General features: G+C 41.6%; 1 protein-coding gene across 1 annotated transcript; it reads right to left on the reverse strand.

Annotated features, from left to right (window-relative positions):
* Positions 1–12,957: 12,957 nt before the first annotated feature.
* RPS7 (ribosomal protein S7) lies at positions 12,958–19,286 on the reverse strand. Its single transcript, XM_009866610.1, has 6 exons — positions 19,052–19,286; positions 18,663–18,734; positions 16,974–17,117; positions 15,436–15,500; positions 13,667–13,817; positions 12,958–13,077 (listed from the first exon to the last, which is right to left on the reverse strand). Exons 1-6 carry the CDS (start codon positions 19,124–19,126, stop codon positions 13,000–13,002), a joined length of 585 nt encoding a protein of 194 aa, XP_009864912.1. The 5' UTR covers positions 19,127–19,286; the 3' UTR covers positions 12,958–12,999.
* Positions 19,287–19,396: the final 110 nt, after the last annotated feature.

Consider the following 19,396-nt stretch of genomic DNA (forward strand, 5'->3'; position numbering starts at 1 on the left):
AATTATGAATGTTATGTGTTCATGCATTCATGAAGGTTTAATATAGCATTCATAAAAAAGAAACAAAGGTAGAGCCCAACTCCAGAGTTTTTGGCACTCCACAGTTACAAGAAAGGCAATTCTGACATGAAGGAATTAAACAGCAAAGGAAGGAAACCTCCAATAAAGAGTTTTATCAGCTACAACTCATAACATGGCTCTCATTACATCATCTCACCTCATCTCTGCATCAGCTTTGAACTGCAATTTCCCTGCACAACTGGAGAGAAGCGTTGCAAAAGTGTCTGCTGACAGATCCACCACCCTGGAGACTCCACAGCACACATGAGCAAGGCTTCTCCTGCTCTGCCACATGCTCTCAGTATCTGTTTCCTCAATATTTCTTGTCTATAACTTCACTAACCAGTCAACCATCGGAGACTTGTTTCCTCACAAACACCATTCTGATGAGAGAGCTCATTGAGAGACATTTTTCTCTCCCTATGTAATAAGAGAGTTTTTGCTGCTTCCTGTGCTAGGCCTCTGTTACATTCTTGTCTGATGTTTTCGTTTTGATTGGCCATAATTACCATGATAACATTGCCAGTTCCTTTACATTAGCTTTCTTTTAAAAACTTCTTGTTCTAATTCCCAAAAATTATATATATATTGATTAAAAAATTCTACCTATACCCCTGCAAAAACTTCCATACTTTCTTGTCTCCCCTTAACTCCAACATAATCAGCAGCCTTTGGTACACAAGATTCATTTAAAGAAATGAGTTCTTGTGAAGCCTTTTAAAATGGATGCAAGCTATTCTGACTCCTTCTTCAGGGAAGGTGAACCATTTATGAACCATTCAGTCTCTGTGCAGTGCGCTTTTCAGCCAGCCAAGCCCTGATTCACGTAAGCTTCGTTGTCCAGCCCTTGCAGCACAGAAATGAGCAGGTTGCCCCCTGTATTCAGACCAGATGGAGATCAATTCAGCCCCTGACCTGTGGCCTCTTAGAGGCCCATAGACATTAAAGATTAATAAATGCATGTCTACTCCCAGCAGAGTTCAGTATCTGCTAAAATCATTAGCACCGTCACAGAAGAATTTGGAGGGTCCCACAAATAAGCCTGAAAAACACTCAGATTAAACTTTAAATCTTACAGTGCTATCTGTAGGAATTCCCATTATTATTTATGCTTATTCCACAGTGAGTGAATTATACTAACAGGACCAAAAATAAATAAATAAATCACAGAGTGAACCATGCTTAAGACCAAAGACAAGCATCAGGAACCTAAACAGAGCTATGGACATAGCTTTATTCTTCAAGGCCCCCACTCAAAAACCAGCCAGAGTTGAAAGCAGTTTCTATTTCCATTATCCATCCTTTGCCCCTATTCTTCACCTCTAGACCTCTAGCTGAGAGCTGCTTAAGTGAACACTGTCAACACTACCACTGAGTCTGTACCTGTGGGCTCTTCCCGAGTTCATACAAAGCATCCAAAATTATCTCCTAACAATTCAGCAACATTAGGAGGCAGGAGGTGCCTGTGGTTTTGTCAGAAAATTTACTTGAGTGCCTAATCTTTTCTTACTGCACAGACCAGAAACGGCCAACATCTTGCTTGAAGCAACTAACGAGACACACTTCTCCCATCTAGCCCATTTATGTCCATCAAGGAAAAGCATCCACTCTTCTTCATTCTTGTCTAAGCACACTGTTAAGCAGGAAAGTTAACAGAAAAAAACCTGGGGAAATGCCTCTCTCTCCCAGACTAGCTTCTTACAGGAGTGCTCATGCCAAAGGAATAGACTTCCCTGGACTAATAGGCTTTCTCTTTTTTCTTCTTGAAGAAAAGGTAGACGTTGTGCTGAGGGACATGGTTTAGTGGTGTTGATAGGGCTAGGAAAATGCTGGACTTGATCTTTAAGGTCTCTTCCAGCCAAAAATTTTCTGTGATTCTATGAAAACTAAAGCAGTATCAATACCAGAAACTGTCTTGGGAACTGCAAACACAATCTTGGATGTTCAGTAGACCCACTTCCAAATTGCTGTGTCAGCAACAAGGACACCTTTCCAGCAGAGAGCAGGTGGAGGTTTGAAGCAGTGCAGATCTCCTGCTTCCCAGGTAAGCACTCCTGGCCAATAGATTAATACATGACAGATTAATATATTAATACATGACAGCTGGTAGCAGCAGTCCATTTTTCAAAGAGAACTGTAAGAAACTTTTTTCAGAGTCAGTTCTCAGTCTCTATGCCTGAAGAACAACTGGGTATATGCATTCAAGGTGAGGTTCCAGTTTCTGGAATTCAATTTCCTGCAGGCGCTTAGCACTAAAGGTGGTAAATTTATTCAATGTCACATCCAGTAGAGGAAATCCTGAAACATCTCCCTCAGGAGCATTTTCCAGACCACCCTGTGGCCATCACACGCTTAGCTAGCCATAGTGAGTCACTTTCTTTAGCATTTAGCTCTCCTCCATTTATTTCACACAGCATGGAAACACTGCGGATTTTTGGTCTGGAAGCCAGGTATGTGAAACTGTTTATTCATGTCCATGTTCCATTCATGTGCTTTATTGTTGGACTAGATGATGCTCAAAGGTCCCTTCCAACCCAAACCATTCTGTGATTCAATGTAGAAGGAAAACAATGCAAACCCTAAAACTCCACACCATCTCTCTGTTCTGGCCTCCAGAACACTCTGTAGACCTTCTAACCAATCTTCTGATACAGTTTTGAGGAAGCAGCATCCAGTCACAGCATCTAAGGATCCTTGAATCCTATCAGACAAGTAAGAGACTGGTCCAGTGATGAAGAACTCAAGCAGACTGATGTTCTCTACCTAGGACTAAATTTTTCTGAAGAGGCACTAAGACAAGTAAGAACTTGTTGGATTTTTGGCACGTCTTTTTAAAGCTTCAGGCTCTTAGTAGCTTGTTTTCTTCTTAAGTTTACCTAGGTCTTAAAATTTAGGTGTACTATGTTGCAGCTTTCAATTCCAAATACAGAAAATGGAGCAGTTTTAGGGAAAAAATTGGCAGAAGTGCTAACAAAGCCTCAGAAACATCTTTAAATGTTGTCTCCCTTGTACAAGTGCTTGCATGGCTAAAAACGTTAAAAGGCTTTAAACCTTCTGCTCTCCCAGCCCACAAACAGGAAGGTCTGTGGCTCATGTGCAAACTAGAAGGAAGAGCTTGAATTTTAAGAAGCTGCCCAGTCAGTTATTGGCCAGTAATCTGAGGGGTTTTGCCTACAGTTGATGCCTTACATGCCCAGTCTGTGTCTCTTTCACTAGACCCTTCCCAAAATACATCGTAACACATCAAGGGAAATGAAAACAGTGAGACCCTGAGCACAAACAAGAAAAAAAAGTAGTTCAGTTGTAAAGCCCAGCCACTAGTGAAATGCAATGCGAAGTACAAACTACACTTCCCAGGAGACACCATGAGAATATTTTTGGCTAAACTCTTCTGGTTTTTAGCCAAAATACTTTGACAAAGGAACTAAACTACCCCAGAGAACTGACACATTTTTTTTCTCAAAAGCTACTTTGCCAAAAGTCTTCCTACTTCAGAAGGATTCAAGGGTTTCTGGACAGCCCTAAAGATGACTAAATAAGAGCTTTAGAAACAGTGTAAAATCACTCAAAAGTAATCAGAAGAAATAGTCTTCAACATAATGTACAATTTATAAATTACACAGTAGATTTCTGCTGCTTCCACAGTGCAATTCTCTGCTGATTAAAGGACTATGTCATGTTTAAAATGCCATTTTGACTATGAATCTAAGTTACGTATTCACTTTCATAAATTAAAACAAAAATTTCATTTTTACAGATACATCTAAGAATTTTATGAAAGACAGATCAAACATTTTTAAAAGGAATACCCAGCTTGGAAGTATTACTTCTTGCCTACAACATCTGCATACCTCATTTATGCTGCATCAATAGTGTAATAAAATTTTAGGGATATGTCTAACAGATTAAACGATTCTACTATCACTGTTATGAGACCTTTAAATCAGTGTTTGTTTTGTATTCTCTGATCAGTATAATGCCCTAAACAATCATGATTACGTAAAAGAACATATAGATATGAAATACAAAAGATCTCAGCTACACATAGGGAAACTTAGAGCAACAGTTTTTATATTTGGTACATTTTTTAAATCTTCCAGTGCTTAAGGATTGAAGTTGTGATATTTCCAGCCCAGATGCTCTTTCTGTTTCACTGTACAGCCAGTGAAGTTGGATATTTTGGTTCTCCACAGTGACATGATTTTGCTAGAAAACAATACCCCTCTTCAATTTCACTGCCTACATGGAGCACATATGTATGTAAGCATGCAGAGAGGTCAGAATGGAAACTCACAAGTTCCTTTATGAATCCCACTTTTCATACCTCATGACTGAAAAGCAGACATGCGGCCTTCTGGTTGCTGAAGTACAGCTTACTCTCATATTTCAGCTCATTTAGGCAAAGACTTTATAACCTTACACAACCCTAAATTCAGTGTTCCTATATAGTACTACTTCCAACTTCATTTGTTTTTCACTGAGTTTGCTCTTAACTATTCAGTGCTATAATTCCAGCCCTTACTGGATCTTCTGTCATCTGCTTCACTTCTGCAACATCAATCTTCATACTCTGCCTTGCAGCTGTATTAAAAGCTCTCTTTTTAAAGCAAAAAAAAAAAACCAAACCAAACAGCCAGTTGCTTAGGAATCAAAGTAGAAGGATGGAGATAAGCCGTTAGTGTTTCCAGAATATCTGTCACTGGGAATTACAACCCATTAATGAATTGCAATAAGTTTCAGTTCTAGGAAAAGTTAAAATGTGCATACTGTTTTGTCCTTCCCCGCTGGAAGGAAAGCAAACTCTTTCGATGGCATCTGTACATTTTAAACACAGCCCCCACTAAAGAGGAATTCAGTGATCTAACCCACATGGGTGCTTCTCAACAGAAAGGTCCAACGTTATCTGATAGACTCGAGCGAGCTCTTATTTCCTTTACCTTCCCCTACTATTTGGGGATCATCAATCACATTCTGCCATTTACAAGGCAGCTCCCTAACGAACATCCAGGCTTTTCCCTCTATGTGCTTCCAAAGAGTGAAAGTATAAAAGTCTCTTACCTTATGGTTGCTGAGAAAATGGGAACTGCAGAACGCTCTGTGCCTGCAGGGACACTGCACAGATGAACCTCATTGCTGCTGTTTACAGAAGTCTGACAGTTTTTAATTTGAAAAGAGGTTGTCTTTTGCTTTTCGACAGTTCAACAAATCAGACAAAACAGTTGCAAGTGTTATCTGTAAACAGCTTCCTGTTTGAAATAGATCAGCTGTCCTGCAGGACAATAATTAGGAAAGAAGTGTGGGAAAGCTGAAGAGGTCCATGATGTAAGCTTTTTATTTTGGGAATGTACTTTTTTGGGAATGCACTCTTACTCTCCCCTCCTCCTCTCTAGCAGCGAACCCCTTTTTAACCATTTACATCTATTCAGCTCTAAGCCATGCATGCACACGGCCCCAACACAGCGCTTTTCTTGCTTTGCTTCAGCGGATATGAAAATACAAAATGCAGCACCAAATGTAAGCATATTAGGTGGATAACTAACACACTCTCCCCTTACTGAAAATTTCTCCATTCTTGCAGCTGGCTGTAGCATTCCTGACTCAACTAAAACATGCAATTATTTTGGAGCTGAGACTCGACATTTCCACAATATTGTAAATCTTAAGTTATCTACATGGCAGGCTTTTTCACAAATTTTTTTTTTTTTTGTGGGGGGAAGTTGGTTTGTTGGTGGGGTTTTTTTTTAAAGACCTTTCATTATCACTTTCTGTGTCAATGGGAAGAGGGCAAAAAAAAAAAAACAGACAGAAATCCTTCCAAATAGTTGTATAACTCTGTTTCATCTTACACAGCTAGAAGAGTTTGAGTCCTGGTGAAACCACAGTGTTCCACATATGCTCAGGCAGGGAAAAAACCAGGACCAGCTGATGTGGGAAGTGGGATTTGAAGAACGCTTCCCTCTGTTACAGCAACAGATATCACTGACTTCACTCTCCACTTCCAGGACAAATACATAGTGCCACTTATGACTGTACCAATTAACACCTTCCAGTGATTAGTCACTATATGTGTAAGGCTGTAGCGCTGGTAAGCTTCTTCAACAAAAGGCTTGTAAATCATCTGGCCCCACTCCTGCTCGTGCCACTGCTCCCCCCTCTCAGTTTCTCCAGCTAGGGAATGAGGGGTCATGTAAGCAAGTACCCAGTGGGACGGGAGCCTGGGTAACTTCCAGTACGTAATCTCTTACTGGAAGACCAGGATGGTAGCTACGGTAGTAGAGGGAGGTTCCTTTCCATCTTCCACAGCCCCAAGACCAGAACAGCATAAGGACACCAAAAAGGTTTTCAACTGAGGGACTAGAGAAAACTGTAATAGAATTGCATGTGTGTGCATTCACCACCTTACCACACCTAGAATCCACTCTCGCAGAAGCTGTAGGTCCACTCCACTGAGGACTTCACGCTGTGGCGGGGCTGCAATACCAGTTGATGACACATGGTACTGATGCACACTTTCTCCGCTTTGATCACATCACATCGTACCCTCTCTCCCAGAAAACCTCTCCACGGCCCTAGGTCGTGCAGCTTCCTTCCCCAACAGAGCTGCTGCTTTACCAGCACACAGTAGACAAGACTCAGGACTCACTGTGGCCTACCTTCATCAAGGCAGATCTCTCCTAAATCACCCTGTTGAGCTGGAACCTAGCTACCCTGCTCCATTGCTATTAACTCCTCTATTACAACACAGACACCAAATGGGCATGAAAACTTAAGAACCAATCATCACTTCCAGATTACATCAGTAAAGAAAGGTGGTAGTTCAGAAAATGGCAAAACGTGAACATAACTGTGTTAAGGGGCATGTGACTAATTTGAAAGTTCGGTTTTACGGGTACAAGTACTGTTAGCTCGGTGGGAGCAGAAGGCAATTAGCAGGATTGGGCCCTTGCTGCACTGTTGGCAGCAACTTGCCAAGAAAAACGTTTGATGTAAAGAATGCAGCAAAGTGACTGCAGTCCAAGCCTTTGAAGATCATATTACGACAGCAACTTCCATTTACATCTGTATCTACTCTCCCTGTAAACACAGGCAAATAACTTTGAGGCCAGGAACAGAATTCAGGGGAGAAATAGAGCCAAAGTTAGTAGGAAAGGTAGGATTAAACACTGGAGAAACAGAAATGAAAAACAAACATAAACGACCAGAGTTCTAAAGGAAATGGCAAACACCATAAATGCAGTGAAAAGTGTTTTCCCTAGGAAAGGGGAAAATCAGTATGTGGTTTTCTTTCATCTAAGAGAGAGAAAAGGGAGCAGTCCCCTTACAGAAAGGCATAAGCATCCTTCACCTATCCAGCTCAGGTTAAACACCATGTTGACAAAACTATAGGTAAAAGTCTTGGATAGAAACCAACCAAAACCCCATAGACAAAAGCAAATTAGCTTTAAAAGGACAAGTCTTCTGCTGGAAAACACGGGGGGAAAAGAAGTGTTTATACATTTTAGGAATCTTCAGGCAAATTTTTTCTACTCTCTTTCCGTAGTCAGTTGGCATTACCTTTGTGTCTGTAAAAGGATTAAACATCTATTTAAAAACCAGAATTAGCTACTTAAAAATACTGTTGTTATGTGATGACAAAGCCCTAATTCTCCCCTTGGTTTGGCAAAACATTCACTAGTATCAGCAACGCTCCCAATCAGACTTCCCCAGGGGATGAAAATTGACAATACCCAAACACCTTAATAAATCAGCATCTGAGTGGAATTGCTGGAGCTCAACTTATTGCAGGCTGTCAGAAATCACAGAATCAGAGAATGTTGGGGGCTTTAAAGGACTTCTGAAGATCATGTAGTCCAACTCCCCTGCCAGATCAAGTTCGCCTAGAGCAGGTTCCACAGGATGGCATCTAGGAGGGTTTTGGATGTCTCCAGAGACAGACACTTCACTTCCTCTCCAGGCGTCCCGTTCCAGTGCTCTGCCACCCTCAAAGTAAAGAAATTCCTCCTTGTGTTTAGATGGAACTTCCTACATTCTAGGTTGTGCCTACTACCTCTTGTCCTGTCATTGAGCAGCACTGAAAAGAGACTGGCCCCTCCCTCCTGACACACACTTTTTCAGTATTTATAAGCATTGGTAAGATCTCCCCCGTCTTCTCCAGACTAAAAAGCCCCAAGTCCATCAGCCTTTCTTCGTAAGAGAAATGTTCTAGTCCCTAAATCATCTTTGTAGCCCTTTTCTGTACCCTCTCCAGCAGTTCCCTGTCCTTCTCGAACTGGGGAGCCCAGAACTGGACACAGCATTCCAGACGCAGCCTCCTCAGGGCAGAGAGGGAGGTCGACCTGCCTTGACTTGCTGGCCACACTCCTCTTGATGCACCCCAGGATGCCATTGGCTTTCTTGGCCACAAGAGCACATTGCTGGCTCATAGTCATTCTGTTGTTCCAATTCTTGAAAGCAAGGGCTGCCTCTCTAACCAGCCCTCAAGTGAGGCTCCCAACACAAACTCTTGGAAGAGGCAAGGAGATGCAGCAGATGCACCATTCTGTGGGAATCCTGCTGCACACACAGTATTCAGATCAGAGGCCGCAGTCTGCTTCATTGCCCCACAATTCCCCCAGGTACAGACCGGCACAGGGACACACCGAGTGTATCCCTTCCTCTGCTACTGAGACAATGTAACAATGAGTCCCATTTCTTTGGCTTCACCTAACAGGAATCGTTTAGCCAAAAAAACAAGAGACAACTCTATTAAACATCAAGATAGGCCTGGTAAAAACCAGTCTGTAGAGCTGGCCCTGTGAAGACATCCATTTGAACCTCACTCCCTTCGGGCAGACAGCATCACTGTGCCTCTGTAGGCAGGGAGACACCAGCAGCTTATCCTCACCTGCTCTTCTGTGCAATACATGAGATGCTTGGTGGGAAAGGTCAGTGCAGAAACAACAACATGGATTTAACTTTGTTTGCAGCAGTGTAAAATTTGGCCATCGACTTCATTAGCACTGTTGCACTAATGGGTGGGGGTTTTTTGCATAAGATTTCTGAGCAGCATCCACTGGAGCAGCAGTGCTTTTTCTGTTACTCCCCAACTCTAAAATTGGAATGATTTCTTTAGTGCCTGGCTTTAATTCTATCTTTGCTGCTCCAGGGGTAGATCAAAACGGAGCTAGACATGTCAGCACTATATCCAATAATGAAAAACATTAGCTATTAATCATTTAGCAGCACCTAGCAGCAACTGCTTGTTGCTAAGCTTAAAAATTATTTTCCTGAAAAAGTGTAACAGTAACTGGAGGGTAGCAGAGGGGATATGAACTTGCAGACTGTAACAAATCCAACAAACTTTCCCCTCATGATCACAAGATGTAAGTAAGATCCTTCACATGTAGCTCTCTGTGGGGAACAGAGCACCAGTACAAAGAGACGCTTGTGTCGCTTCTTTCTCTCGCTCTCAGCAGACCAGGGGTTTTTCACAGGAGCACTCTTAAGGCAGGGCAGCAAGAGGCACAGCAAAGCCACTTCGTTACAGAGGGGTCAACCCTTTGCACTGATCAATGCTGTGCTCGGGCCCACAGGGAGGACAGGAAACTTGCACTCCCTTTAGAGTCTAATCACAAGACTTTCTGTAATCACTATCTTTTTTTTTTTCCCCTTATAATTCTGACACACCTCTAGAGACCTAGAAAGCATATCTCACAAGGAGGAAGAGGTCTAGCTTTTTGGCATCGCTCTGGCTTTTAGAATCAACACCAGAAGGAAACTCAAGCCTCCCACTCAGAAAATTAAGAAAAATAAAAGTGTATTTCAGTCCACAATGCAGGAGTGATGAGATTTCATTTTAACACTGCTTGGTGTGAGAATCACTACATTAAAACTTGCCAGATGCTCCCACTTACACTCAAGAGAGGCTAATCAGACATGACGTTATCACATATCCAATTATCATATTAATGCAAGATAGGTCAAGCACTTACCACCCAAAACTTCAAGCAAGTTCTGCCACACTAGCATAGTGGCACATCTGCACACCTTTTCAAAGGGAAATCAACAGGGAGCTGCCTTCCTCAGAGAAAAACGTTTGAAGATATTTGCTAAAGGATTTGTGTGGAATAAACAATGAAAGCTCTAATATCAGGAGCAAATCTCAAGAGCAGCCAACAGATCTAAAGCCCTTGCTTCTCATTTTGGGCCACTACAAGAAATCGGTCTTCTTATACTCTTTAGTAAGTGACTGTGTTTTCACACTGACACTACCCATGTACCACGCTGCACAGAACGGTACAGAATGCCCCACTGCTTTTTTGCACAGATCAGCTGATAAAACTCCCACGGAATTACCCGTTGAGAGTTCAACTGTGCCAGCACATCAAAGGTATATGAAAAGTCTAGCATCATCTCGTACGGAGTCTGTTTAGGTTAGGGTAACATTTGACACCAGTATTCCAGCAGGCTCATTAGCACTTGACCAGATGGCATCAACTGACTTTCCAGATTGCAGGCATTCACTTGATGTGCTTGTCAAGGGACAGAGGGACTTGTCTGACTGTATCACTGACACTAACACACAAGGGAGCCTGTGAATAAAGGTAAACCAGGACTAAAGTCTTCTGCAAAGCACACAGCCTGGTATTCTTATGCCAAAAAAAAATAAAAACAATCCACTTTTACTTGCAGCTTAGTTGATGTAAGCACCACAAATGGCTTTGACAGCATTATCCTTTCACTCAAAGAATTTGCTTATGGGGCCATCACAGGCCTTTGCATTTCATATAGTTCAAAGGGCTTGCAACAAGAGCCAAGAAAAATCTATAGCCAGCTGGCAATGCCTGGGAACATTTGCAATCTTTACATTCAGTTTACTAGATTTCTTCTCCCTGCTTACCCCCTCCCAGCGCTTCAAAACTAGAAACTACTGACATTTTTATTAATATGAAGAGATCAAACCGGAGTTGAAATTTCACCATGAAAAAGGGAAATATTGTCTAGTGAAGCCTGCTGTCTCAGCATCACCTCTTCTTGCACATGTTACACAGCCCCAGCAGACCCACCAACTTCTAACTACAGGTAGTTAACATCTGTTAAGTCTCCAGATACTCACCAGACTGCTTCTTCCAACTTACACCAGCAAATACCTATTTGCACAGGCTACCATCTGTGATTGTTGAAGGAGGAAGCTTAGTAATATGCCCAACTTTAGGCTATAATTATTTTGAGGAGACTGGCATATCCAACATAATACCCATTTTAACAACAAAAACCTGAATTCTCAAGTTCTGGCACTCCTTCCACTACAAGATCTTTTGTGATTACCTCCACACAAGCAGCCAGGATTCTGGGTTATTATATACCTACAACTCTCCTCGTCTAATTCTGAGGGAAGTAGATGAATTCACTTCTGCTGAATCATCTAAGATGCACAATAAATAGTCCAGGAATGAAGTTATACTCCAGAGGCAGAAGTTTGAAAAGAAGAGAGAAAAAGGCCTTGTTAGCCAACTTCTTCAAAGATACAGCCTGCTTTTCTGTGCAAACATTCAACCCTCATCAGTAAGTAGCAGGAAATGAACTACTAATTGCTACAGGGTACGTTTTCCTTGTTCTCTTTGCACTGTCTGCACCAGAAGTAACAAAATAAATCTCTCTGTCCTGCCCTACTAAACAAAAGTTATACCATGACTTAAGAACTTTCACTTTCTAAATGCAGAAGCACTGCAAAGGAGAGAGGTATTGAATGGATAATAGCCAAAACCACAGTAAATGGGAAAAGGAAGCCAAGGTACAAAGACTCCAAGTAAGTGGCACTTGTCCTCCATCTACTCTCAGGTAGGAAGATGCAAGTTAAGAGCTTGTACACAGGTTGTTACCTACTTCACTTTCCACCTAATACGATATCTTCATAACCATGTGCCTTTTACAGTATTAAGCATTTACTCCTAAGTAACAAAATAGCGTGTTTAGCACAGTGAAGTACTAAATTCACGTTAGTTGCTCAGAACATTTACATGGCTAACCCCATGCTCCCCCTTGAGCTCGGAAAAAAATGTTACTTCATCAAAGTGCTTCTAAACATAAATACCAAAGCCAAAACCACAGCTTTTTCAGGGCACTATCATGCTGCCTTTGGCTGCTGTGATACAGCTAGTCCTTTCCCAGATCTCTCCAGATCACCAAGCACTTACTGAACTCTGTTAAAAACACCATCCCCCAAAAAATAAGCACCACAAACACAACCAACCCTGCCTTCAGTTATTAGCCGTGAGAAAGGTTACCTCAACACTGATACACATACGCAATGCTCATATATAGAAATATAAAAATCCACAACTTCCGAAAGCAAGATCAATACACAAAAAACTGCTGGTTTTGTCTAGCAAGGTAGTCAAGCACTTGGAAGTGATTATTTCTACCCGTTTCATTCCAAGAAGCCGCAGGACCTGCTTTCAGGGAAGAAAGAACTGGTATGTAATTCTGCCACTTAAAGAGCAAGAAAGTTACCTCAATCTACAGCTCCCCTGACATATTTACCAAAAATTCAAACCCTTCTTTCAGATGCCATTGCTTCGTTATTTCAGAGGTCACCACCATCTGCTACGTAGACTTCTTCCAGTGTCAGGAACATGCAGGTATCCGGCCGGTATTCCTGCATGCAAAGCTCAGGAGCTCCACTGCTCTACAGCAATTCTCCATTCTCCCCAAAAGGTAAGCCTCAACACACTTCAGTTTACTTTTCTGCAGAGTTGTGTTGCAACAGTGCCAAGAACAACCTAGGATGGCTACCGTTAAAACACTGGTGACTTAATACTTCGATACACAAGTGCTACTCATCCAGAGAGTAGAGAACTCCCATGAACTAGTTAATCCCCATGTACGTTTACGGAATTCAAAATTTAAATGAAATTACTCTGTATATGAACAGTTGTTTATTCAGCCATTTTTTGCACTTTACAGCTGGAATTCTGGAAATTCAAACACCACATCTTTGCCTGTGAGCTTCTTGTAGACACCAGAAAATGTTTCCACCTGTGAAGACAAACAATCATGTTTATAATTGCTGTGTAGGGAGACATACTTTAAGTACTACACTATCTCCCACTGCATCTTCACTCTGAAATGAACTGAGGCTGATTATTTTCCTCTAGATTAAGGTAGCTGAGCATTTATACAGAAGACCATTTTCTGGAGAGTATTTGGAACCTGTTTGATTTGCAGTCACAGGAGATGCACAAAGCTGAGCAGGTCTAAATGTGCCCCCACAGAAAAAAACGTAAGTGATCGGGGACTTCAGGCTCTACCAAGCACATCTGTTGAAGATCAAAACAAAGTGCTTCACTTGGAAAACAAACCAACCAACGAAAAAGATAAAAATTAAAAACCCCACCACTGTTACCATGAGGGAACGAAGATAGCTACTTGACAATCCAGAGGCTTTAGCACCTTGAACTACAGCTTTCGTTCAAAACTGTCTTGCCTAATCTTCAGCATCTTACTCAAAATACAAACAGAGCCACAAGCCAAAAGGCAGTCTTTTGTTTTACCACATAAGCAGCCTCTCACTTATGTCAGAATGTCATCCCATCCTGCAATAAGAAAGTAAAGCTTTTTCATTTACCTTGTGTTCAACATTGTTCTGTTGTGCTTTGTCCAAATGGACTTTTATGAGCCTGCTGCCGTCCAGTTTTACGCGGATTCTCTTGCCCACAATTTCACTTGGGAAGACCAGGTCTTCAAGAATGGCATCGTGTACTGCAGTAAGCGTACGGCTGAAATACCACATTTGTATCATTAAAACACATCCTCTTGCCAAATTTTCCAGTTTACCAAGGCTTAAATCTTACACAGCACACTTTACCAGTGTGACGATTCCTCACTTTTCCACAGGTTGTGCAAAAATAAAATCTAAATTATACCCTGAGTGCAGAAACTCAGTGACTGCATGAAGGGGAAAAGCCAGTAGCCAGGTTTGTGACCTTTTAGATCACATCGCTTTGCAGCAAGAACCCTGAAACATTATTTTCTTCCTATATGTTTAAGGAAGATTTTATTTAAATGAGAACCATGTCGTTCCATCTGCAATTTTGCCAGAGACACTCACTGTAAAGTTCAAGTGTGCAACTAGCTTCAACTACAGGGTATGTTCATAGGAGACACAGTCTGAAAACATCGGTTTTCTTCATCTATCTAAACCCAAGCAGCTTAAAACACCAATGTATTACAGGAAAAGTCTAGCTGGTAAGTTTAGTCCATGCTTAAAAGGCTGTTTGATGCCTGTATTCATGTTCTTTAACTGTCCAAAAGTGAGCCAAAGTAAGAAAAAATAATCTACGTTATTCTGCTTACGAGTCCAACAACTAATAAGATTTCCAGTTACCTCACCTGCAGTTTCAAGGCAGCACCACTAGTAATTAAGACCTGTGCCTACAGCAGCATTTTGAACTTGCAAATACTGGGAGAGCTAAGGCAGACAAACATCAATCACATTTCTATGTTTCACAATATACATTACCAATTTTACAACCCTACCAGCCTCACCTAGTGTCGAGCTGAGAAAGGCAGTCTAGCATACACTCCTTCCCTCGTGCTGAAAGTGGTGGCATGCTAATTACATACGCAGACGACAACTTCTCCAGCTACTGGGCAATATTAGTTCTAATAGAGCAAAGAGCCCTCCAAAGGCAGGAGTGCAGTTAGATGAGTACTATGAAACTGCACTTCTAAATTCCAGGCCAAAAGACTTCAAAATAAAGTAACAGATATGACACAGGTATAATATTGGGGCTATGAGAAGTTACCTGAACACGTCACACATCATAAAGAGGACTTGGACTACATAATGATATAGTAAGATACAGAACAGCATAGAAGAGGCATTGACATCCACAGATATTGCCTAGTAACAGGGACCAGATGAGAGCAGGGAGGCCATTTAACACAAATGACCATACTACTGCTGTTAAAGTCATACCCAGAAGGACTACTCATACCCACATTCCTCCTCAGCCACTCCCTCCCTCACTGCATCCCTTCCATGTGCCAGCCCTGCCTTCTGTACGGTCTAACAAGGGATGTGACTCTTTCTACAGTTAAAAAAAACAGTAGTAATTCTTGTCAGTACACTGTGGGAAGAGACAGCATGTTGGTATTTCTTAAGCCAGTATTTTTGGCTAAGAATTGGCTGTACCTGAAGCTGGAAATACAGATTGTATTCTAAAAAATGCAACATGGTGCCCATAGATAAGGCTTTTACTGTACCTCTTAGCAGTCAAATGGCAGATACTATTTCAAGCAGTGAAAGGACAAGACCACTCAATGACTTGAATGTCTTCTCAAATGCTCAACATTTAACTAGGCTGTCATATCAAACCCATACAGTTTACTTACCTTCTAGGACGCTTTTGCTTGTTTTTTGTGCGGCTTTTTCTTGTTGGCTTGGGCAGAATCCTCCTCTGTTAAGGAAAAAAAGGAAGTACAAAGACATTTCTCAGTATCTTGTGTTTACAATCAACTAAAAAATAACCCAAACAACCAAACCAAGACATGCACTTTTCCCTCCATCCACTAGAAACAGATGGATGCAACACTGAAAATGGAAATTCAGGTATGTCCAAACCTAGACCCTGATCGGAACCTGATATTACTTGCAGAAGCTGAACTACTGATATTGCCTTACTTCTTACCTACTGATCCTGTATTCAGTGCACTCCAAGAAAAGATTTTTTCATCCTCTCCACCCCCACGAATTCAATCAGGGTAGTTTATTTATTGTGTGGTATTAGCAATTTGAACACACCGGCAACAGAAATCTCAAGTTTTATAGTATCTGTCAGCTTATGACTCTGCTTCACACCAGAGGCTCAATCTATCTCAGCCCCACAGACAGCTAGGTGACATCTGAGATGGAAATGCTAGTTTGAGTAATGAAATGTATTACACAACCCACATCAAACTCCATCTTAAATGTAATCTGCTCCAAAAGCAGCATCTAAAGGTATTTATACCAGCTTGGATCAGTAAAATTTCTTTCTGCTTCACTATCTGCAACAGTAGATGTTTTAAAACGTTGAGTTTTAGACACAGTTGTAGCCACCTGTAGTTATTTTCTACCAACACATCACAGCTTCTCCATGGTTCTCATGGGGTTACTGTAATTCAAACGTGCTTGCATCCTACTCAGAAGCAACAACATTTCACCTACAGCAGAACTGCACACATTCCCCTCTAAAATATGGATTACTAAACTGATACAGAATTCACAAGCACTTGGTTTAAGAGAACCAGAGGGACTAAATTAAAACAAGCCCTGAACACAAAAATTTGAGACAAGTAGCTCTTCATGTCAGGAAGAATTTTTATTGCTAAAAACTGAGAGGTGTCCCTGCCCACAGCAGGGAGGTTGGATTAGATTATCTCCAAGGTCCCTTCCAACCTAGGCCATTCTATGATTCTATGATAAAAAGAGCTGCTATAGTCTAACAGCTAACTGTCCATCCTGCAGACAGATCTCCAGAGTTTGTCCACCTCTTAGCACTGCCTACAGAACCTTCTATCACCTTTTCATACTTTAACACTTTTCATAAATTCAGAACGAGTCTGGTTTTTATACCTCAAGTGCTTACATTATGTAAGGGTAGTAAAGCTCCTATGAATATTTGCTCCCTTTCACTTTCAAAACTTTGCTTCTCAAACTTCTAAAGGAGTAAAAGAGGTCAGAACAAGGAAGTTATACCCTCCTCCTTGGCTGCCAGCTAAAGTACTTTTTGCTTACATCCACAGAAGGATATTTCATGCTGGTACAAATATATACATTATATCATTGCTACCTTGAATGGACATGACATGGTAGTCATGTCCATTCCGTCATGGAATGGACCTCCAAGGATCCCTTCAAATCAATGTTTTTATGATTCTAAGTGGTTTACCTGAGCAATGAACACCACATGCTTTCCACTGAATTTCTTCTCCAGCTCACGGACTAGCCGCACCTGAATCTTCTGGAAGGATTTCAGCTGAGGAACTGGTACGAAGATAATGATGGCTTTTCTGCCACCACCCACTTCAATTTCCTGAAACAGAAGTAGAAAGTAAACATCATCTAGGAGTGAAGAAGCATTTTTTGGTTTGATTGCAAATCCTCTGAATGCAGATATTCAATAGTCTTGCTTGCATCTTTGGGAGAAAAACAGAGCAGAGAACAGTACCTGTTTTAATGCATTTAACATCCAGCATTAAAAAGAAAAACCTGTTGGAGCACTTGTTTTGGTGTAAAGCAAAATTTGACTGAGCAGTAACTCCCACTGCTCCTTTCAGACTCGCATCCTCTGAATAGCAAAGTTAATTATTTCTGCAGAATAGGACTCAGATGCTAGAATCCTAACTATATCGAAAGCTTATCATCAAGTCTGCAATGGTACTTAAATAACCATACGAAGTTTCAAGAGTTATTTGCCTCTAAGTAGACAAAGTTTACAGTAATAAATTTCCTACTTTTGAACTACTACTTCATGGAAAGCATCTTCTGTCCACCACTTGTCAAGGCCTGCATCACTATTCAAACAAAACATTTCCCTTCCCTCCAGATGCCAGCAGCTTTACATCACACCAATACAGAAGACTCTTCCCCTGGTTTGCTCCTTCAACAGCTGATCAAAACCAAAGGAATTTGTATAGACATAGTGCGCTTCTCGCACAAACCCACATGCAGAGACATCTTCAGCCTCCAACAGAAAGGAAAGCTAAATTGTTTTTCACCAGCTACATTTCCACACGAGCTAACCTGGACGTCCACAGGAGATTTCTCACAAATAAAACCAAGTAAGGAAACAACAAAGACATCATCACTGTACTTCAACAGCAAAGCAGTTCTTCTGAAGGCCCCCAAACTCACATACCAAGCTGACTTCCGCACTCCCAGATCCTTTAACTAAACTCAACTCTAAGCAGTCACACATCTGTGTGTGTAACACTGGGCCTGGGCAAGAAGTAAAAAGCAATGTACTTAAGTTTTTGGTTGCAGCAAATAGCTTCAGTAAGTTCTATTCAGTCTCCAAAGCTGACAAATTCCAACAGTGATTTATTTCCTCCTTCTCCTCTCATTTTATTCTTCCTTAAGGTTTCGATTGCCTTTATAAAATTAAATTTACAAATAGGCAAACCTACATGATCAAGTCAGTCTATTACCTCTATCTATCTCCTACTTATTACTTTATACATAAAAGGGGATTTACAACAAACTGATTTTACAGAGTACTCCTGTTTAGACCCCTGACAAAGGCTCTGCAATGCCTGCATTGCCAACAAATACCCACACACAAAAGGACTTCAGGCCTTGCAGAGACAGAAAGTAGAATTACTGTTTTCAAACATGTTTACTTAAAACACCAAACTGCTAGTTGAGTTTTCACAATGACTTTTCCAACCAGTTCCTAAAAAACGCACTATTACAAAACCCTACATGTTAAAACACTGGAAGACAAACCACAACAGAATATAGTGAAACAAGCATAGCCCAAAAGAAGCAGCTGAAGATACCACTCACCTAGTATTTCAACGTTCACACAAACTAAACACACAGAGCAAATCACAAAGCAATTCTTTGAGATCAAGCCTACCTTAGCTGCTGTAATGTTCAGCTCCCGCAGCTGAGCCTTTAAGTCGGAGTTCATTTCCAACTCCAGCAAAGCCTAGAAAAGTAAAGTTGCAGAATAATACATCACATAAAGCTCAATTCATAGCAAAAACACTGAGATTGAAGTCTGTTCTCATTTCTACAGAACAGCTTTATACTTTTTACCAGTCAATACCACAGATTTAACTTTCTGTAGGTCACATGGACGGACGCAACAAGTTCCATTATGGAAACACAGGCTGACTGCCCCAACTCCAAAGTAAAACTAGGAAAGAGCATATATCTAGCCAGCACCACCCTCGAAGTTTAAGCTCTAAAAAACTGTCGCAACATCCATTTCCTTAACTTGCAGGAGGAAAAGAAGACACATACCTGGGATATACCAGACTCGAATTCATCTGGCTTCTCGCCATTAGGCTTCACAATCTTAGCGCTAGAGCTGAACATGGCCTTTCTGCAACGCAAAAGAACATCTCACTTGTCACCAGGAACGCGTCTTCCGCTACAAACACGGCGAGACTGCAACCCGGCTGCTCGGCCACACACTTCAAAGCGAAGCCTGCGAGAGCCCCATGGGCCACGCAAGCCCCAGCACGTCGCTCCAGGGGATGCCGACCACAACACGGGAAAATCGTCCCGGGAAGCGAGGGGCCTGCCCGCCCAGGCGCCCCCCGTGGGCTCCGAGGTGCCGGCAGCAGCGAGGCCCCAGGAGCTCCG

The sequence above is a fragment of the Apaloderma vittatum genome, unplaced genomic scaffold (genome assembly GCF_000703405.1).
Source record: "Apaloderma vittatum isolate BGI_N311 unplaced genomic scaffold, ASM70340v1 scaffold14220, whole genome shotgun sequence".
Taxonomy (NCBI): domain Eukaryota; kingdom Metazoa; phylum Chordata; class Aves; order Trogoniformes; family Trogonidae; genus Apaloderma; species Apaloderma vittatum.

What these genes read in the sequence shown, in the direction of transcription:
- RPS7 (XM_009866610.1), bottom strand. Translation starts at nt 19,126, where the DNA reads ATGTTCAGCTCTAGCGCTAAGATTGTGAAGCCTAATGGCGAGAAGCCA. An exon ending in ATGTGGTGTTCATTGCTCAG is followed by an intron (nt 15,501 to 16,973) that starts GTAAACCACTTA and finishes TTTCCTTAACAG; the next exon opens with AGGAGGATTCTGCCCAAGCC. An exon ending in AAGCAAAAGCGTCCTAGAAG is followed by an intron (nt 13,818 to 15,435) that starts GTAAGTAAACTG and finishes GTGGTATTTCAG; the next exon opens with CCGTACGCTTACTGCAGTAC.